This window comes from Solea solea, chromosome 15, assembly GCF_958295425.1.
Source record: "Solea solea chromosome 15, fSolSol10.1, whole genome shotgun sequence".
Classification (NCBI taxonomy): Eukaryota; Metazoa; Chordata; class Actinopteri; order Pleuronectiformes; family Soleidae; genus Solea; species Solea solea.
Window position 1 is genome coordinate 25,070,350 of NC_081148.1, and position 18,750 is coordinate 25,089,099.

At 39.9% G+C, this 18,750-nt stretch overlaps 1 protein-coding gene across 1 annotated transcript in view; it reads right to left on the bottom strand.

Annotated features, from left to right (window-relative positions):
* LOC131473591 (zinc finger CCHC domain-containing protein 24-like) overlaps window positions 1-18,750 on the bottom strand; it is a 49,754-nt gene that overhangs the window by 27,579 nt on the left and 3,425 nt on the right. Inside the window, exon 2 of the mRNA XM_058650882.1 lies at window positions 13,815-14,015. Within this exon, the coding sequence (XP_058506865.1) occupies window positions 13,815-14,015 (201 nt within the window). The remainder of the gene's footprint in view (window positions 1-13,814; window positions 14,016-18,750) is intronic.

The following is an 18,750-nucleotide window of genomic DNA, read 5'->3' on the forward strand; positions in this document are numbered from 1 at the left end:
ACTATGTGGCGATTTCTTTGCACGTTGTCATACTTTTGTGTGTGTTTGTGTAAGAATTAGTGCCATCCAGTGGTGAGACTGCAGATTGCAAAGAACTCCATTTTCCCTAGAGCATCAGGGAACTATGTAAATAATATTCTTCTTCATTTGTGTCGTCAGTAAACTTGACGAGACACGACACAGGATGGCCGCCTACAAAAAGCAAGACCCTTGGTCAAATAAGGGTTAGACCGCGAAAACCAAACAAAATTGTTTTTTAAAGTGATTTAAAGTGTTTATTCGCTGATATTTACTGTTAGTGTGGCTGTATGAAGTACTTACACATTGGCTTGCACACATGCTAACAGTGCTCTGCACTTCCTGTGCAAACAAACAGCAGACTTTCGTCACTTAACAGAAATCTCACTACATAAACTCTATGTCCTCTTAAATGTAAGCTGTCTGAAGAATGTGTTTACCACTTTATCTCCCTGTTTCACAGCCTTTTTCAACAGAAAACAGTTGATATCATTTTATAAACGTCTTCCACTCCCTGCATCAAACTCCATAAAGAAAATCAGCGATTTAAGCTCACAGAGACACAGGAGCTGCTGGTCTATCTCTGCCTTGTTTGGTTATTTTGTGTTACTTGGTGAAACCTGCATTAATGATTTCAAACATTTTTGATTCAAACATTGATTTTCTCTATGCAAGATAAAGAGGCAAAAATATCCTTAAAAGGGTATTGTTTTTTTAGAAGAGGCTTACAAAAAAACAACTATAAATATAATGAGAGGAGGAACGAGAGAGAGAGAGAGAGAAAATAGAGTAACAAAATGAAAACCACAGACGAGGCCCCCTGCAGTCTATATGCTGACGTTAAGACAGACTATAGGGCTGCATGTGTGGTTTGTTGTTGTAACTCTGTTCTCTTTAACATCCAAGGCTCAGTCCAAACATACTTGAGTCTGACGCACCACTGTGATGCACTGAGGACCCTGCAGGGGGAACAATGCAGGCCTGCCTTCCTGACCTCGCCGTCCAGCAGATCCTACAGGCCGTACAATGACTGCCTTAATTACCAGACTCCATTCCCACCGCTAGGGCTTTTCCCCAATGGTGCCCATTCAGAGCCGCGGTCTCTCCCTAAGGTGCCCATTCAAGCTCGACACAAAGCCCGCAGTGTCAGTGCCTGATCTCTTGACACCAAACCCAGTCCTTGGTGCCAACACTCACAGCTTCACAGTGTCCCTGTCGGTTTGTCTACTTGTCCATCGTCTCCGTACGTCTGTCTCGTATCACGGACGTGTCTCTGATGTGTTGTGATTTATGGAGAGAAGTGGTGCGGCTACGAGGGGCTATTAGTTCAACCGCATACCGATTAGCCAGTGGAGATAAGGCTGACATTTAGTTGCTGGTTTTGACACAGAAGGATGAGCTGCTGCTGGTTTGACCTACAAGAATGAAGACTTCTTGTAGGTCCCCGTCCCCCACATACACACACTTTTCTCAGCTCGTTATTTGTGCTATCACAGTTAGCGCTGGGTATCTAACAAGGTTCAAAGTCGACTCTATTTCTAGTTTGATTCTTTTTACGACATATTTCAGTTTCTATGCCAATTTTGTTTGGTTATGAAAGAGATCTCTCAGAACTAACACAGCAAATTGTACAAAATATGTATCTCTGTAATCTAAAGATATCGTTTACATTAAAATTTCAAACCAATCGGACAAAACTTGGGATTCGTGAGGTTTGGTCCGAGTTTCTGAGTTGGAAATCCAAGGTTTCGGTTGAAGGAACCAACTACAAATGGAACCCAATATCAAAAACAAACAAAAAAACATTTGAGTTCAAAATATCCAACCTAGAAGCACAACAGACAGTTTTAAGTAATTACCAAGCTGTCCAGCAGAGGGCACTGTGAACGCAATACAACAATTACGAACACAAACAAACCAAACTGTCCTCTTGAGCGACTGAGAAGCATGTAAGAATCAGCGTCTGGACATTTTTTGGGTTCTACAAACAAATTTGCAGCTTAGCTCTAAACTCCACCAGTAATCAAGATCAAGTCTCACGTCACCATAATACGTCTCGTAGATGAATGATCTGAAGATGTAATGAATCAATTTCAAATAATCCTAAATAGGAGGCAGCAGAAATACTCTCCAACTTGACGCTCCCTCATGTAATTTGGATTGGAGATTTGATTTGATCCCATAATTTCTTGGTTCTGCTTCGACAAATGGTTTGATCTTTCAAATGATAGACCTTTCCAGGTCTTTCTGGGTTCAGGCACAAAATTCTAGACCTCTGTGGGTAAGAACATATAATCTAATCCAAAGTGTCATTTGGAGCTAAGAAATTACTGTTTTGTCAAAATGGTGTCCCACATGGATCTATCTTGGTCCCCATTTGATTCTCAAGTTTTATTTTATTATTTAAAACTATGAGCATTAAAAAAAAGAATTGTTTTTGGCAAAATATGTGTAGCAAATCAATAAAGAACAACAAACAACCTTCACTCAATTCAATTCATTCAAAATGGCCGGGTTTAAATCTAAATTAATGTAATATTCAAAAGGGCTAACATGCTGTGCTCTTATATTAAATGTGGTACCATCTAGCATACTCCTGGTTTTGTGACAGTAATCCACGTTTGAGCTAACAAAACCCCAGTCTGGTGCTAACAGGAACGTCATGCTGTTGTGAAAATGTGACTTTTAACCCCCTGATGTTTCCCTCATCTGTCAGTGAAAGGGTGAACCATCCTGTCCTGGTTCCTGAGGCCTCAGTGTTTTGCTGCTGACCCTCATCACACTGGAGTTAAATTATCACAAAGTCAAAGTCCTCTTACTGTTCATCCACGCTATTCTTTAGTATGGCTACGTTGAAATGTCCAATATTTCAAGTTTGGCTGTAGAAAAGCAAAATTATTCCATGGAAAGTAGATTTTTTAAATATTTTAATGTAGTCTGGGGAAAACACTAGATTCTAAAATGAGCAGTGACCTGGTTTTTCTTCAGCAACGTGACGAGAAAACTGACCGCAAACACTCTATTGTTTATTTTCTTTTATTGAGCCCAAGTTTTACAGTGCTGGCTCAGCGGCACGACAGGAAAAAAAGATTCATGTAACAATGTGTTACATAAGAAACTTTCCATAATAAGCAAACAGAAAATAAACATCTGGTATTGTCTTCTCTCCGGGTGGTACATTCACGATCGCTTCATCGTATTTCAACACCCACTGTGAGTTTACCCGCCCGACAGCCAGCGTTACCACCTCTCATAGATAGGGTGTCACGGTTACCAAAACAGGAAATGGTCCAATTGTTGTCTCAGCAGAAACCGAGAGGAAGAATGGGATTTCTGTACAGAACACAAACCAGCTGGCAGGAAACCGCACTTTTTATCATTCTCTGAACTTTGATTTCCTTTCAGAGGAAGTACCTTTCCGTCCCCCTTTTCACTGTCTCTTATGCCCTTCACAGGCTTTTTCAACTCTGACCTCTGTGTCCCCCGACAAAGACGACAGCGGGGACAAATCCAGACAGCAGAAACGTCCCCCAGCGGTTTCACAGGAACCAGAGGTAAAGAAGTGAAACTGGCTCTTTGTGACAAATGCTCAAGTGTGACTGCGGTGTCGAGAGGTTTGTTTATCGACGGGGTAAACAAACTGCAGAACGCACAAAAGACACAAAACAGCTGGTGAAGACTGTGAAGACGTCATTTCACTGTGGATGTCTCAGTGGGAGCTGGAGTTTAAGAACAGATGTAAGAAAAAAAACGTCCCTTCTCTTTAACTTTAGCCTCTGGGGTAAAAGCTAGCATGAGCAGTAACCTAACTAAAACTCAATATTAACTTTATAGCTCGGACTGCTTACTAGCAAGCTAATGTTGTCCTTTTGATAAACACATAATGCTAATTTTCGTACATGAAAACACCAAAGCAACATGGTTAGGTCAACCTATTTACAAAAAATGACGGTTAAAAACTAGGTCACATGGGTTTACGTCTTGTTTCACTTCCTGTTTACTTCTGTTCTCAACAACTAAACTAGCGACACTCTTGCTAGCTCACTGTCTTTACAGATAAATTCTCATACAGTGGTTATCCTAGCCTAGCTAAGTCCTATACGTCATAGCTGTGATCCATTAATCGTAATCATAACTTTCCCTCTGTGTTATCAACATTCTCGCTAACTCTGTTTTTAGACGTACTGTACATATCCTAGCCTAGATTTAGCTTTGCTAGTTACAACAGATCGTAGCTATGATAGGCTACATTGATCATAGCTCTCAAGTTATGTTAGCTACACCCTTGCTAACTCACTATCTTTACACATCCATTTTCTATACTGTGGTTATCCTAGCCTAGCGGTTAGCCTTGCTAGTTCCTGTATATCATAGCTGTGACCACCATCAATTATAACTTTCCCCCTGTGTTAGCAACACTCTCACTAACTCACTGTCTTTACACATAAATCCTCATAAATTGGTTTTCCCACTTGTATCAGCCATCTTGAATTGTGAATTCAAGGCACGAGAAGTTCAAACAACTTGACAACATGGAATTACAACTTTATTGGGGTGTTTTATTTTAAAACTTCCTCTTGGTAAATGGGGAAATTACAACCTTGGATTACTCTAAAGCCACATAATCTGTGGAATAATCAACACTGCGCTAACTGTCAGAGAGCGACAGCGTTTCTGACAGCTTAAGAGCAGCCTTCCCATTCACGAGTTGACAAATGTTTGGCCAAAGAGTCGTTATTAAAGTGGACTTGAGATTTTGCAGGAATGTTTCTTTCCTTTTTTTAAAACAAAAATATTTTATAGGAAGCTTAAGGAAAGGTTATGACCCAGATTCTCTGCAAAGGAAGAGGAAGAAGTGTTGGTTTAAAAGCTATTGGCAGATGGAAAATTTAAAAAAGCACGCAACATAAACAGGGAGAAGTGAATATGACAGTTTTTCCAACAGTTACCCACAAGTGAGACAATTAGGCTGTTTCAGTGCCAACTACATCACACAACCAAAGGGTTCACTTCCAGTTATGGATGTTGAGACTCCACCTGACACGGTATGAATAAATAAATATATACAAGCAGTTTCATCAAGTTACAATGACTTTTTTATGTAAGTTTATTTTGTAATAGTTTCCCAAAAAATGCATTTTATAGTGACTTACTGACCTTTCTGTATCAAAACAACCACTTTTATTGAGAAATTCTGTGAAATATTGTCACAAATATATTGACAATGTGTTATCATGATGGAATATTCGCCTGAAGAGTCATTTTTCCCACTTGAGCTGCTCTTAATCACTTCATTCATTCATTATTTGTGTTTGAGAGCCCAGAGTTTAAAGCCAAATACGTTTAGGACAAATACAACAGCCACTGTTTGGTTTGTTTTGATAGATAAAGTGGGCTGCGGTGATGACAAGTCATTCGTTTTTATCACCACACGTTAAGGAAACACACGCAGGTCCAGTGACGCGTTAGTGAAAGGGTTAGTGGTGATGAAGAGGAGGCGTCGACTTCACGGCTCTGTGTTGACACGAAGGCGACCATTTGTCAGACTGTCGATGAAATTAACAACGCGCGAGGTGTGAGGGCCGTCACAGTCATCAGCATATGGTCACTCACACACTCACACACACAGACACACACACAGATCCGGTCAGAGCTGGAGGAGATCCAGGACAGTGATGAAAGGAGATTTTAGCACTTAAAACATGAAATCACTGAGCTTATATCACAATATGAATTACGCTTTCTGTAAGGCTGGGCACACGGCTTATAAATAATGTCACATTATCTTATCTCAATTTTAGAGTTTTTTTTTTTTTTTTTTTTTTAACAAATAATTAAAAGAATACTCGATTAATCCAGAAAAGAATCGTTAGTTACAGCCTAAACTGGACTTTAAATACGGTCAAGTTCTGGTATAACTAACAGAAGTATTGGCCCTTTTTAATATATTTTTGTCAATTAAAGGTATTTTTCATCACATTTAATCTATTCAATATAATAAATGTGACGGTTGTCTCATGTCACCGTATAAATAAAATATAGATATATTACCCTGCTCTAGTTCAACATGAGGCAACTTGTCAACTTACTATTCAGATATCACAGCAGAGAGAATTAACTGTGAGCTGAAATACGACTTAAATATGTCATTATGATGATAAAACTGCATTTATAAGCTTTTTTATCATGTTTTTAAAGGATTAATGACTTGATTCAAAGTTGTTTTTCATCCGAAAAGCTGCAGAAATTTATGTTTAACTTGTATTTATTGTGTTTTTCACAAAGTGGTGCTCATTACAACAAAACACCAACTCAGAGGAAAACAGAAAATTAGCAGGAATTCCCAAACTTTGCATAAATAGACCCATTTTTTATATAAAAAAATTTAAATATCAAAATTTGTGACAAAATCAAATTTGTGTTTTAATTTTAATTTTTTTTTAATTAGTACAATAATAATGACAAATTTGTTTGGGGATCGCAAAAAAATCACCCACGACCCACGTGTGGGTCCTGACCCAGTGTTTGAGAACCCCACATCTATAGTGTTTAATAATGGTAAGGACATTAATTCCTGAATTAAGAAATATGCTCTCTTATTTTTAGAGCACACAGTGATTGAACTTGACCTTTGACCCCTGAAATCTAATCTGGTCTTATTTCCTGCAGTTAAGAGTTGGAGTGAAGTGGTTTTGAGTCACATGAACATGAAACTCCAGCTGGGGCTCGAGCTCGTGTGAACATGAGTCACCCACATGTGGTGCAGAGACATAAAGATAAAAAAGACGATACGATAAAAACTCTACGAAATCTACGACATACAGTTAATCTGTGGATGGGTCAGTGGCTTTGAATCATGTGGTTGTGATCATCAACAACAACAACAACAACAACAACAACAACACATGCACACACAGAACGCTCTGTGCAGAATAAATCAAATCTGTGCTGTGTGTCCAGAAACAGACAGATGTATAAGCTGTCAACGTACGCGATAAAATATAAAGACAGATGGAGCAGCAGCAGCAGTAGCAGCGTACAGGAAGTTATTTTTACTGCTTACAAGTTCATGCCAAGTGTGTGTGATATACGTTATCAGGTGGTCGGACTGATTTAAATTAAACCCACAGCAGTTTTGTGGATGTATGTAGAGAAGATCCAGTGTTTCCCAAACTTTCTATAAGGGGAAACCCACTTTTCAAAGAGGATAAACTATTGTGACCCAAATAAAGAGCAAATCTGTACGTAATACAGCGACAGATGTCAAACCTAATATAGTTACCTAATGATAAATCAATTGCAGGAATCGATATTGGCTTCAAAATGTATTATCAGACATCGGTAATCGCGCGATATGACAAATGACTATAAAAGTAGACTGAATAAGCTGCAACCTCCTACCTGACTTCTGTGCTAGCGCCCTCTACAGCGATTGTGTACTGATTTTGCACAATTAAGAAATGATACATGAGACAGTTGTTGTATATGTGCTCCTGGTCTCTCTCTTCAGTCTCTACCTCATCTCTCCTTTGTCCCCCATTTTGTCCTTTCACCACAACCTGTCTTGGCACATTGCCGCACATCTTTGAGTCTGGTTCTGTCAGAGATTTCTTCTTCTGTTAAAACCATGGGTTTCTCTGCTCTCAATGATGTTGTCTATGTACAGAGCCTTGAGGGAATGTATGTTGTGATTTGGCACTATACAAATAAAAGTGTAAATTGACTTTTACTACAGGAGCAGTAGAAAATTGACGCGATTAAAAGTGACCCAAGACATTTTTGTATCCGCAGTACCAAAGGTTTGTGGTAAAAGAGGGCGTTTAAATACACAATGATCTTAAAATGAAGCATCTGGTCTCATTTGACACATTTTTATCGTGTTTTTAAATGTTTTGGTGTCAGAGACATAGCTTTATACTGATTTTGTTGAAAACTCGCTGATTGTGTGATTATATAATGTATTCAGAATTTTTTTTTGTATTTTTTTATGTAGCGGTAGTAATTGGGCCGATATATAATGTATATTTATATTTAAATTGACCATAAACCATCTATAAATGAGCAACTTATTACGAACTTTCAGATATTTATAGTCCTGAGAAACTTAAAAACTTTACTCACAAAACGTGTGCAGTATCTGGTTACTAGAGTTAAGCAATCTTTTTTGTATTATTTATTAACATTTAACATTTCTATTTCATCATTTTCATTAATTATCGTCCATCAGCTGCTCTGGTTTCCAACATTCAGCATTGAAAATATAAAAACCTGCATGTGTCGACCTCTAATTATAAATATTGAACTTGTATTTGCAGAGAAAACACTTTATTCCTTTTGGGAATATTATTTTTCAGCAGGGTTTGAGCAACGGGGTGCAACACGAGGAGTGATTTATCGTTTCTGGTGTAAATCCAAATTAGTCAACGTTGTATAAAAATAAATGAAATTGTGCATTAAAAAAAAGATTTGTTGATAAAGGAGACAGAGTTACAGGTTTAGTTAGCAGTGAATCCATCAACCAGTTGGATCAAACTTCATCACTGGTTCTAGGAAACTAAAAGTTGGGGCAATTAAATCCATTAGTATTTCAGTGTGTCGATGGAATTGGAATTGTTCTGGAACTTTTATACCAAGAACCACCTGAGAAAATATTGATGTCTCTCAGTAACACCGTTATTAACCATTACCTTAAAATACAGTGGTGTAAACAGACCGAGCAGATTTATTCTCTCATCGTCCTCTTCCTCAACTATACTTCACAAACTGGTAGAGTGACATTAGATTAAGATTAATTATTATATCTTTGTTATTTGTTTTATTTTCTATATACTTGTTGGTAGGGATGGGCCTTTTTTTTCGACAATCGACACGGGCTCACCTCACAGGCTCACCAGGATTTTCATGTGTATTTGTGAATTGCATTTTGTCTTTCAAGTTATTACATTGCCTATTCAAATAAACATCATAAAGTGCGCTACACAAAAGAAGACGACATCTCACTCGGTCAAGATCCTGCACTCTGGTTCAAAAACATGAGCCGTCTGGTGAAAGCCTACCTCTGCATCCCGGCCACATCCGTGCCAGCGGAGAGAGTTTTCTAATAGTGAATAGACTCGGCACTCGCCTTCTTCCCAAACACGTGGACATGCGACAACTAGGCCGAAATGGTTAGTTAGTAGAATACTAGCTAATGAGATAGATAGCTTGCTAGTTAACTAGGTAGGTTGGTGGAATATTAGCTAACTAGATAGAAATATGGGTTGGTGGATTACTAGCTAACTAGATTGATAGGTTAGTAGTTGTTTAGCTAACTAGATAGATAGTTTGCTAGTTAACTAGATAGAAAGATAGGTTAGTAGATTACTAGCTAACAAGATAGAAGGATAGGTTGGCAGATCACTAGCTAACCAGATAGATAGCTTAGTAGAGTACAAGCTAACTAGATAGAGAGGTTGCTAGTGACCTAGAGATAAAGATAGGTTGGTAGATCACCAGCTAACCAGACAGAATACTAGCTAACTAGATAACTAGATAGACATGATAGATATGCAGGCTCTCCCTTCTGAGTATCACAAGAGCTATTTCTGATTTTTCCACCACTACCACCAGAGGAAGCTTGCGTACCACTGGTGGTACACGTACCCACAGTTTGAGAGCCGTGGGTATTAGAGAACCATTTCTCAGTGAACTCTTCATCCACAATCCTGGCAGCAGCTGCTCGTGCCCTGCTCTCTCTGCTCATGGGGCTCGGAGGTGTTACGTAAACAGGCTTTTATTGGGAAAATGAGGTCGCCCGCTCGGTTATGAGCAGAACGCCGCGCGTTACCAACTCTTTGGCCTCTTTCCAGGATGTCTTCCACTTGTGCTCATGGTCCGCTTCTGCTTCGCGGCACTAATCTTCACGACAGTTGAGTCCCCCCCCCCCCCCACCACCACCACCACCACCACCACCACCTCTGTCGACAAATGAACATGCAGAAAATGTCTGTGTCTGTGGACGTGTGGACATATGTTACTTTGCCTCAGTCCTGTCACGCAGAAGACTCGTCTCTTGGGGCAGTTTCCGATTATTTAGAAACTGGTTGAGAACTTATATTTATAAAAAGGTTACAAGCCCAAAGAATAACTGAAATAACATCCATCACTGCTGCCACTGCTTTCACCCTTTTGCCTCCTACTTTTCCCAACATGTGGCATCAAGTAAGACCCGATGGATCCACATGGAAAAAAAACAATCTTTTTTTCTTCTTTGTCATTTTCCGTAAACACGGCATCGTTTCAGGAAATGTCTTAGTTGCATTCCTGATGTCAAATCTATCAATAAATCACAAAGACAGACTGAATGAATGAATCTTAACTTGATATTATCGTCCGTCCTAGTACAAATACTTTGTTACTGTACTTAAGTCCAAAATTGTGTACTTTTACTCCACTACATTTGCCCTAACTATCTTTGTTACTCGTTTACTACCAAATAAAATCAGGAGAAGAAGAAGAGTTGGTATTATGGTCTGTATTTATGTAGAGCTTTTATGGTCTTGATGAGCTGCTGAGCTGAGTTTGACTTTAAATTAGTCATATTATCAAAAGTGACTTCAACTTCTACCAATTTCTGGTTAAATATTTGTACTTTTACTCAAATATCACCTTTTAGACACTTTATACTAAGACTGGTCTGAAGCTAAAGCGATGCAGCACAAATGGAAAGGTCAGTTTACGGTGAAGAATAAATCCCCCCCCCCAGGAGAGACCAGAAGGACTGAGACGCTGCTGAACTGCGTAGGTCGTGTTTTTGCTGCTTTTTCAGTTACTTCTGGTTCTACAATATAAACCAGAAGAGGGACGAGTGTTAAGTTCGAGCTCGTCCAAACGCACAGACGCTTACATCTACTTTTTAGAAGAAGAAGACGTTGGAAAACCATAATAAACACATCTAGACTGTGTGTTATTTCATAAATTAACACCTAATATCAGTGTCGGTCACGTCAACCAGTGCGGCGTAGCATTTCAGGGAGGGTAAAAGTTGCACGTTGAGTGATATACGACGTCCCAAATTTCTCCGTTGGTTGGAGCCGTCACTCCATGATCTAATTCCCACACATCGTGAGTTTGGAGCTGACCAGAAGATATTTATTTCATCAGCACTCAGGTCTTTTTTTTTTACGCACCTCCCCGAGGCCACGCTCGTCATATGTCATAAAACAAAGTCGAAAGTGTTTTAATCTCACATCTGCTCCTCGTTACCATTCCACGCCAAAGAGACTCATGGTTGTTGAGCTGTTGAGAGCGAGTGTGTGGAGCTTTATAACACCACAATGACACCGCAGCAATTTCATGGTCCATTCCTTCTCCAACAAGGCCAACATATCACTGCATGAAAACAATGATTGCATAAGTGTTCTTCCATGAAATTTTACATGTATATTTTGAGAGTCTGGAACCGATACTGTAATTCCCCCTCCCTGATCTTGTTAAATCGTTGACAGCAGAACGCAGATTTTTTTTAAGCTACTTCACCTAGTTTTAAAGTCTACAAACACCATAAGAATATATTTTCTTTTATTTTACGTTTTTATTTTGCCATTTAACTGCTTTTTCCCCTGGCTGGAAACTCGCGTCTCTATCACTTTGCCGCCCCACACCAAAGTCCATAGGGAATATTAACGTTTTTAACGTTTTTTTTAGTAAGTAAACATGTGTCATGCAGGTAAATCCAAACAGGATTTCAAACACCAAAGTCACAAAGTAACACAATTTTAAGTTACAAATGGAGGCAGCATTGAATGAAAAACTCCTGTAGAGTGTGGTGTAAAATCGCTGATTTTCTGTATGGACTTTGGTATGAAAGAGTGAGTGGTTTACAAAGTGACACAAACTCTATTTTCTAGTCAGAAAAGGACGAGCTGACAGCATGAAATGTGGTAAACATACTCTTAAGATAAAGGACAGAAGGATAGTCAGCGAACCAGATAGAAATGTTGGTAGATTACCAGCTCATTAGATTGATAGGTTGGTAGAATATTAGCGAGCGAGATAGATAGTTGCTAGTGAACTAGATAGAAAAATAGGTTGGTAGATCACCAGCTAACAGATAGATTAGTAGAATACTAGCTAACTAGATAGTTAACTAGATAATGAACTAACTAGATAGTTTGCCAGCTAACTAAATAGACAGGTTGGTAGTTTGCTAGATGGAAATCTGGTTCTGGGACACCATGGGAACTCCAGGTTCTCATTCTTACATTAAAGTACAGTCGTTTAAAATGTCATATGACTACATTTATAGATAGAACAAATCTATAAATATGGTTCCGAAGCTTGAGTTGGCGTCAGAAATATTGCAATTAGCTATGTTACCAAAATTGTTCAGCCCTATAAAAATAGATTACAGTATCTTCAGCTGGCCGTTATTGTATTTATCCACATGTTTCTTTTCTTAACACAGCAGACACATTCACCTTTGACTCCTGAACTCACCCAACAAGTTTATTTACCGTGGTTATAATGCACGGGGTCATGTACTGTAATAAGCTGCGGCACGCACACACACACACACATGACTGTAGAAGACAGAGGCCAGACTGTTAAACAAGTAGGTCAAACCACAGCTAAAGGGGGGGGGGAGGCTCGGGCTAAAATGAGCACAACATTAAGTGCCATCACTGACTCTTAGGATCAGATAATAAAAGAGTGATGAATTCTATACTTCATATCATATACTCAAAGCTTCTGTCAATGAATAGACATTTAAATACTCTATTTTCAGCTAAATCTAAGAGAAACATTTCAAATATACCACAAAACTTTATCCAATCAGGAGCCGAAACTACACAAAAAAGTTGGTCCTCGTGAGTGAATGAATGCCCCACCCCCTCACCAAACATGTTCAGGAAGGACAGGACAGGTGCTAACAAATGCTAACGGCAACAACGGAACTGGGAATGACATCACACTGTGTTTGTTAATGGTGCGTTCCAATTATATCGGAAGTTCTGTCACCTCCATGTTGACGGCGTTCAAGTATCCAGGGCAAGCCATTGCTAGCAATACCAGTTGATAGTAGCAGTGTTGGTACGAGTGGCGGCAATTTGGAAAATAGGAGTTGAGGGAATTTTTCCGAATTTCGACTTCTGGAACGCACGATGAGTGCTATTCAGTACGTTTGTTATAAAGTCATAACGTCTTTGCGCTATTAACTGGGAAATTACAAGCTACGACTACAACTGGAATGTGCGAGGTGTTAGTCAAGAGATCGCATAGCTGACAGTTTACTTGTTTACAGTTTAGCATTATCACAAAGTTTGCAACCTATCAAAACAAACTGTGTGCTATTAACTGGAAAATTACAAGCACTATTAGCCAAAAATTAAGCTAGGTGTTAGCCAGGAGATCACATGGCTGACAATTTACTTGGCGGCTAAGTTTATCATTATTACGAACAAGTTTGCGAACTAAGGATAAAGACAACATGTCCACAGACACAGATAAGACATAAGGTGCTGTACAACAAAAACTATAGCTTTCATGCTCAGAGCAGCCATTTTGAAGTGTAAAATCTAACAATGAGGAGCTCAAACAAGGTGAAGACTTGGAATTCATAAACATAAGAAAATTCCTTCTCAGAACTGGGGAAACATGAATGCTAAACACAACTGGAACCAAAAGTTAGCCGGAAGCTCACATACAGAATCTTATTCAGTGGCTAATGTTAGCATTATCGCTAGGTTCACAAACTAGCAAACTTGATTTTGTTTATGATGTTATGAGATGTTGGCGTTATGTGACTGAAGTCTCACCTGAGGACAGTCTTTGATGTAATGGCCCTTGTTGAAGCACAGGTGGCACAGGTAGTTGGGCGGTGGCCTCTTGTTGGGTTTCCTCGGCTCCGACGAAAGGGAGAGGTCGGAGAAATGGTCCGTCAGCGAGTTGAGTCCGTCCACTATGTTGTTCAGCGAGCCGTAGGGTGACACGTTCTTATACACGTTATTGTTTAAGGCCTGTAAAGACAAAATAACAACACACAACGGTTTAAGTCACATTACATAACAAATACATATTTTCAGATGTTCTCCATTTTTCACCTTTCAACTCAAAACAACAAGTAAACGGTGCTAATTTAGAATTTCTGGGGTCAAGGGATTTGCACGCTTCATGACGGACTCTATAACCACGGTTCTCAAACTTGTAGTGGTACCAGTGGTACGCAAGCTTCCTCTGGTGGTACTTGGGAGGGTTAGGGTTAGTAGTAACAGAGTAAAAATACTTTGTTACTGTACTCAAGTACAAAATTCTTCACTACATTTGCCCTAACTATTTTTGTTCCTTGTTACTACCAAATAAAATCAAAAGAAGAAGAGTTGGTATTATGGTCTGTATTTATATGAACCTTTTCTAGTCTTGATGAGCTGCTTTGCAATACAGTTTTCACCCAGTCACACGCTTCAACATGGGGTTAAGTGTCTTTGCTCAAGGACACATGTAGACTAGCAAAGCCAGGAATTGAACCCACAACCTTCCAGTTGGAAGACAACTGGCCCTACCACTGAGCTCCCATTGCTTTTATTTCTAACACTTAAGTACATTTTATATCAGAAAATGACTTTTCATACATAAGTACAGTAAATGTCGTATACTTGAAGACTTTTACTAAAATAATATTATAAAAAAAGGTGACTTCAACTTCTACCAAAGTCTTCTTTCATTTAATACACTTGTACTTTTACTTAAGTATCCCTTTAAGGTACTTCAAACAGGACTGATACCAGGGTATGTGATCGAATATTTTCTCATGTGGTACTTGGTATGAAAAACGATCTCATTGGGTGAAAAATGTTGTGTCACATGTTTGTTTGACAGGTTTTCGTCCGGCACATCATGTTCAACAACGTTCCTGCATACAGTGAAATATCACAGACAGTTATTGAGTTCTGCTAATGCTAAAATTAATCATCAATTTCCTTTATGTCAAATTTTCTCCTATGCAAAAAAAGAAAAGAAAAAACTGACAAAAAACCCTCCAAGATTATTTCCCCTCATTAAATCCAGAACATCTGGCCAGAGGCCCAGCTGTGCTCATGAGCTGGAAAAGTACTGAGCATGTCCACAGAGAAAGAGAGAGGACTTCACAGAGGATGAGTCATTGTAAACAAGATGGGAGGCATGTTCCCTCGTCAGCCTGTGGAACATCAGCAATGTCACCATGCACTGTTGGCAGTCAACGAGCCGCGGGTCAGTGTTTGTAGTCTGCTCGGAGCCACAGAATGCAGCGTTGCATGCCACGGGCCCAGTGAATTCACGGAGGTTGCCCTCTGAATATCAATAACAGGGGAAGGATCGCAGCCCACACTTTCCCCCAGTCATTCATGCTTCTCTCTCTCTATATTCAAGTACAATCCAGAAATGACTTCCAGACCGGACGTGACCTCTGGGTCAAATGATTCTGCTGATTTTTTGAGTCAACAAGTGTAAGTTCAAGGCTTTTCTTAAGTGTGGTTGTGTGAGGTACTGACACATAACTCAGCATCTTCAATAGAGCTGAGTGCACGCTGTGTCGATTCCATTACACACCCTGTTCTGTCTGGAAACTGAAGTCTGTGTCGTGTTGTAAACTGCTCATTCTCCCACACCAAAGTCCATTTATCAATTTAAGCTCATAGGCACACATTAGACTGCTGCTCTACTGCTGTCTCGTGTGGCAAGTTTGTGTCACTAAATATGAATTAAGCATTTTAAACACAGACGTCACAAAATGGCACAGTTAAACTATCGGGTAGAGGCACAAGTGGATCAACAACTCGTATGTGCTGTGATGGAAAATCATGTTTTTTTTCAATGGACTTTTTTCAACGGGTGAGTGATCAGTTTCCTGTTAGAAAAGGTTGTATTGTGGCGAGAAGAAGTGTTTTATTAGGTTTATTAAATGGCTAAAATCTTGTTTTTCTCGATTTGCTCATTGTGGGTTCTAGTCAATTTGTGCACTGGCACGATGAAACCATGATGAAATCTCCAAAACAAACACATCATCCCGACACTAGTGGTCAGGCCTCAGGTTTGTGTGTGTGCTAATACTGATATTTAATGCTATTACGAAGAGAAAACTGGTAACCTGCGGCCACCACTGAGAGCTCGAGCTTTATCTTTATCTGCTGTGAGTTTGGCTTGCTAACCAGCTCCAGCTTCAAGACTCGTGTAGTCGTCGTAAATCAGGAAATTATGGCCCTGTAGCTTCTCCAGTTTTTCCATCTGCCATGTGTTTCATGTTTGGTGTATCACTTTGTTGTATGTTAACGCTTCCTCGCAGAAATGAACATGTTTGTGAGCTTGCTGAAATACTGCTGGTGCAGATAGTGGCATCGCTTTAACAAACACAGACACAGGAAATTCTTCGGGGTTTATGTCCCTCACATTTCATTAGTTTGGCCAAAGACCTCCAGCTGTCAGCCTAAAACTGAGATGACACCACGCGACTTTCAAAGCCTCGCCATAAAGCCTGGGTTATACTGCTCGTGTTGCACGTCCGCAGAGAACCACGATACATTTCTTTTATGTCCTTGTATTCTTTGAGCAATAAGTTGTACATGCGGGGGGAGATCGTTTTGGACCAAAACACGTTTGCGTCATCAACTGGACTGGAAAAGTGTTCGCTAAAGAGACGATAGGGTTTGAGGGTAATACCGTGAACGTGGGAGGATGATGGTATTTGCGTCACACAGATTTCTGGACACACAAAGTACGACCAAATCCAAAATGAAGACACGTAAACACCAGATGCAAATGTTTTGTATCTTATCCAAAGCAGGTCCAAGAACGCTTTACATTTTCATGTACGCAATCAATACGTAACTTTAGGATGACAGTAGTGTGTGTTGCAATCCATGTGCTGGATCCTCCGAAAGATGCGGTCTATGGAGTCAGTGGCTGCATCCTTCAAAGGAGAAGGAAATGAGGCGTCACCAGTTCTTTCACTGGGGCAAATAATTCTGAGATATGGTACGATTGTTACCAAGTTTGCCCAGCCGTGAAGGATACATCGGATTATCCTTCTGCAGCCGGGCAAACTTTGGATTTGAAGGAGTCGAAGAATCAAACTGAAATGGGACAGTTTGTTGTACGTTTGCACACTCAGGAGGATTAGGATACAGCTGCACACTCCATATCTTCTTCTCCATTTTGGTGTATTTCTGAGGTGTTACAACGCCACATACAGGCCTGGCATATGTACTACAGCGTTTAGTTGATGAAGACATTTGTTGAAACGATGCCATGTTGTGTTTATGGAAATGATTTTGTCGTACACGCATCCACCAAAGAGTAACAAAGTGTTACAGTTGATGTGAACAAATCACAGAAACACAACAAACATCACTAACCTGAGAGTGAAAACTTTACTTTCACATCATTTCCCTGGTTATCCATAACCGACACAGTTTAATTGCAGTAACTTAAACACACGGTGGTAAAATGTTGCTGTTGAACCCGTGCACCCAGGTGTCATGTTTACATCACGGCCAGTTGAAACTGAAGTAAAGACCCACGTTTATTGCAGAGTCATTTGACCTGGAAATGAAAGCTGATCGTATCTATTCCCCACTGCAGGCACTGAAGGCCTCCTGTCAAAAAAAGGCTTGTATAAACAACTACTTCCTGTTTACACTGGCACGTACGTGAATACTCGTGACATACTGTACGTTTTCAGGTGTGTTAGTATGGAAGCAGCTGATTACTTCCGATGTGGAGGGTAAGTAAAAACACTTGTCTGGACTCGGATCGTTTTCATTTTAAATGAAAACAAATGTTGTAAGGATGTGGCCTGTGAGTGTGTGTGTGTGTGTGTGTGTGGATGAGTGGAGCAGAGCTGTGACTGTTTTCACAGGTCCAGGAGTGAGGTGTTGAACAGCAGGGAGCAATCACACACCGATATGCCAAACGCAGAGCTGTGGTATGTGCTGGAAACTTAGCAGAGTGAGTTTCACGGGAAGTTACTACACATCCAGAATAGTTAAAAAAAGGTCAATGTTAATGCACTTGTTTAGGTCTCAGCCTCAGAGAAAAGCAGATAAGAAGCGAGGAGAGTAACACATTTACACACAGCTGTCAGCAGACGAGATTGTGGTAAGAACATCGGTTCCTGATCCACAACAAATTCATTAACTTATCCGTTCCTCTCAACGGTTTGTGTGATCCCTCGCTCCAACAACAAGCACAGTTCGCCTGACTCGTTGCATAATCAAATCCCTGCAGTTGTTTATTTTACTTGGCTGTAGCCGCTATAGTAAGTTGCAAAATCCCCAACACCCCCTGCCACCACCCCCACCCCCCAACTCCTCAAACTGTTTCCAGACTCAGTTCAGACTCATGTGGATTGAATAGCATTACACAATTGCATGTAATGTATAACATATACACCCAGCTCCTCAGAGAACTGCTTCATGTTAAATTACTTCAAAGGGGCCTCTATGGTTACCACCATAATAACACGACACTGGTTCTACATCCACCCAACACCGGCACTGTAGCATCACAGCAACACAGATCTAAGAACTGGACCTACAGTGTACATTTGGTATCTTTACATAAAGTTAGAAAAAGTCGACTAAAACAGATATAACCCTACCCTATATTGAGATATATTAAAGTTAATACGAGGTAGAAGGTTGGAATGGCGCTTGACAACTAACTAACTAACAACTAGTCGACCAGCTAAAGTTGTTCTGGTCTGTACCGTAATAGGTC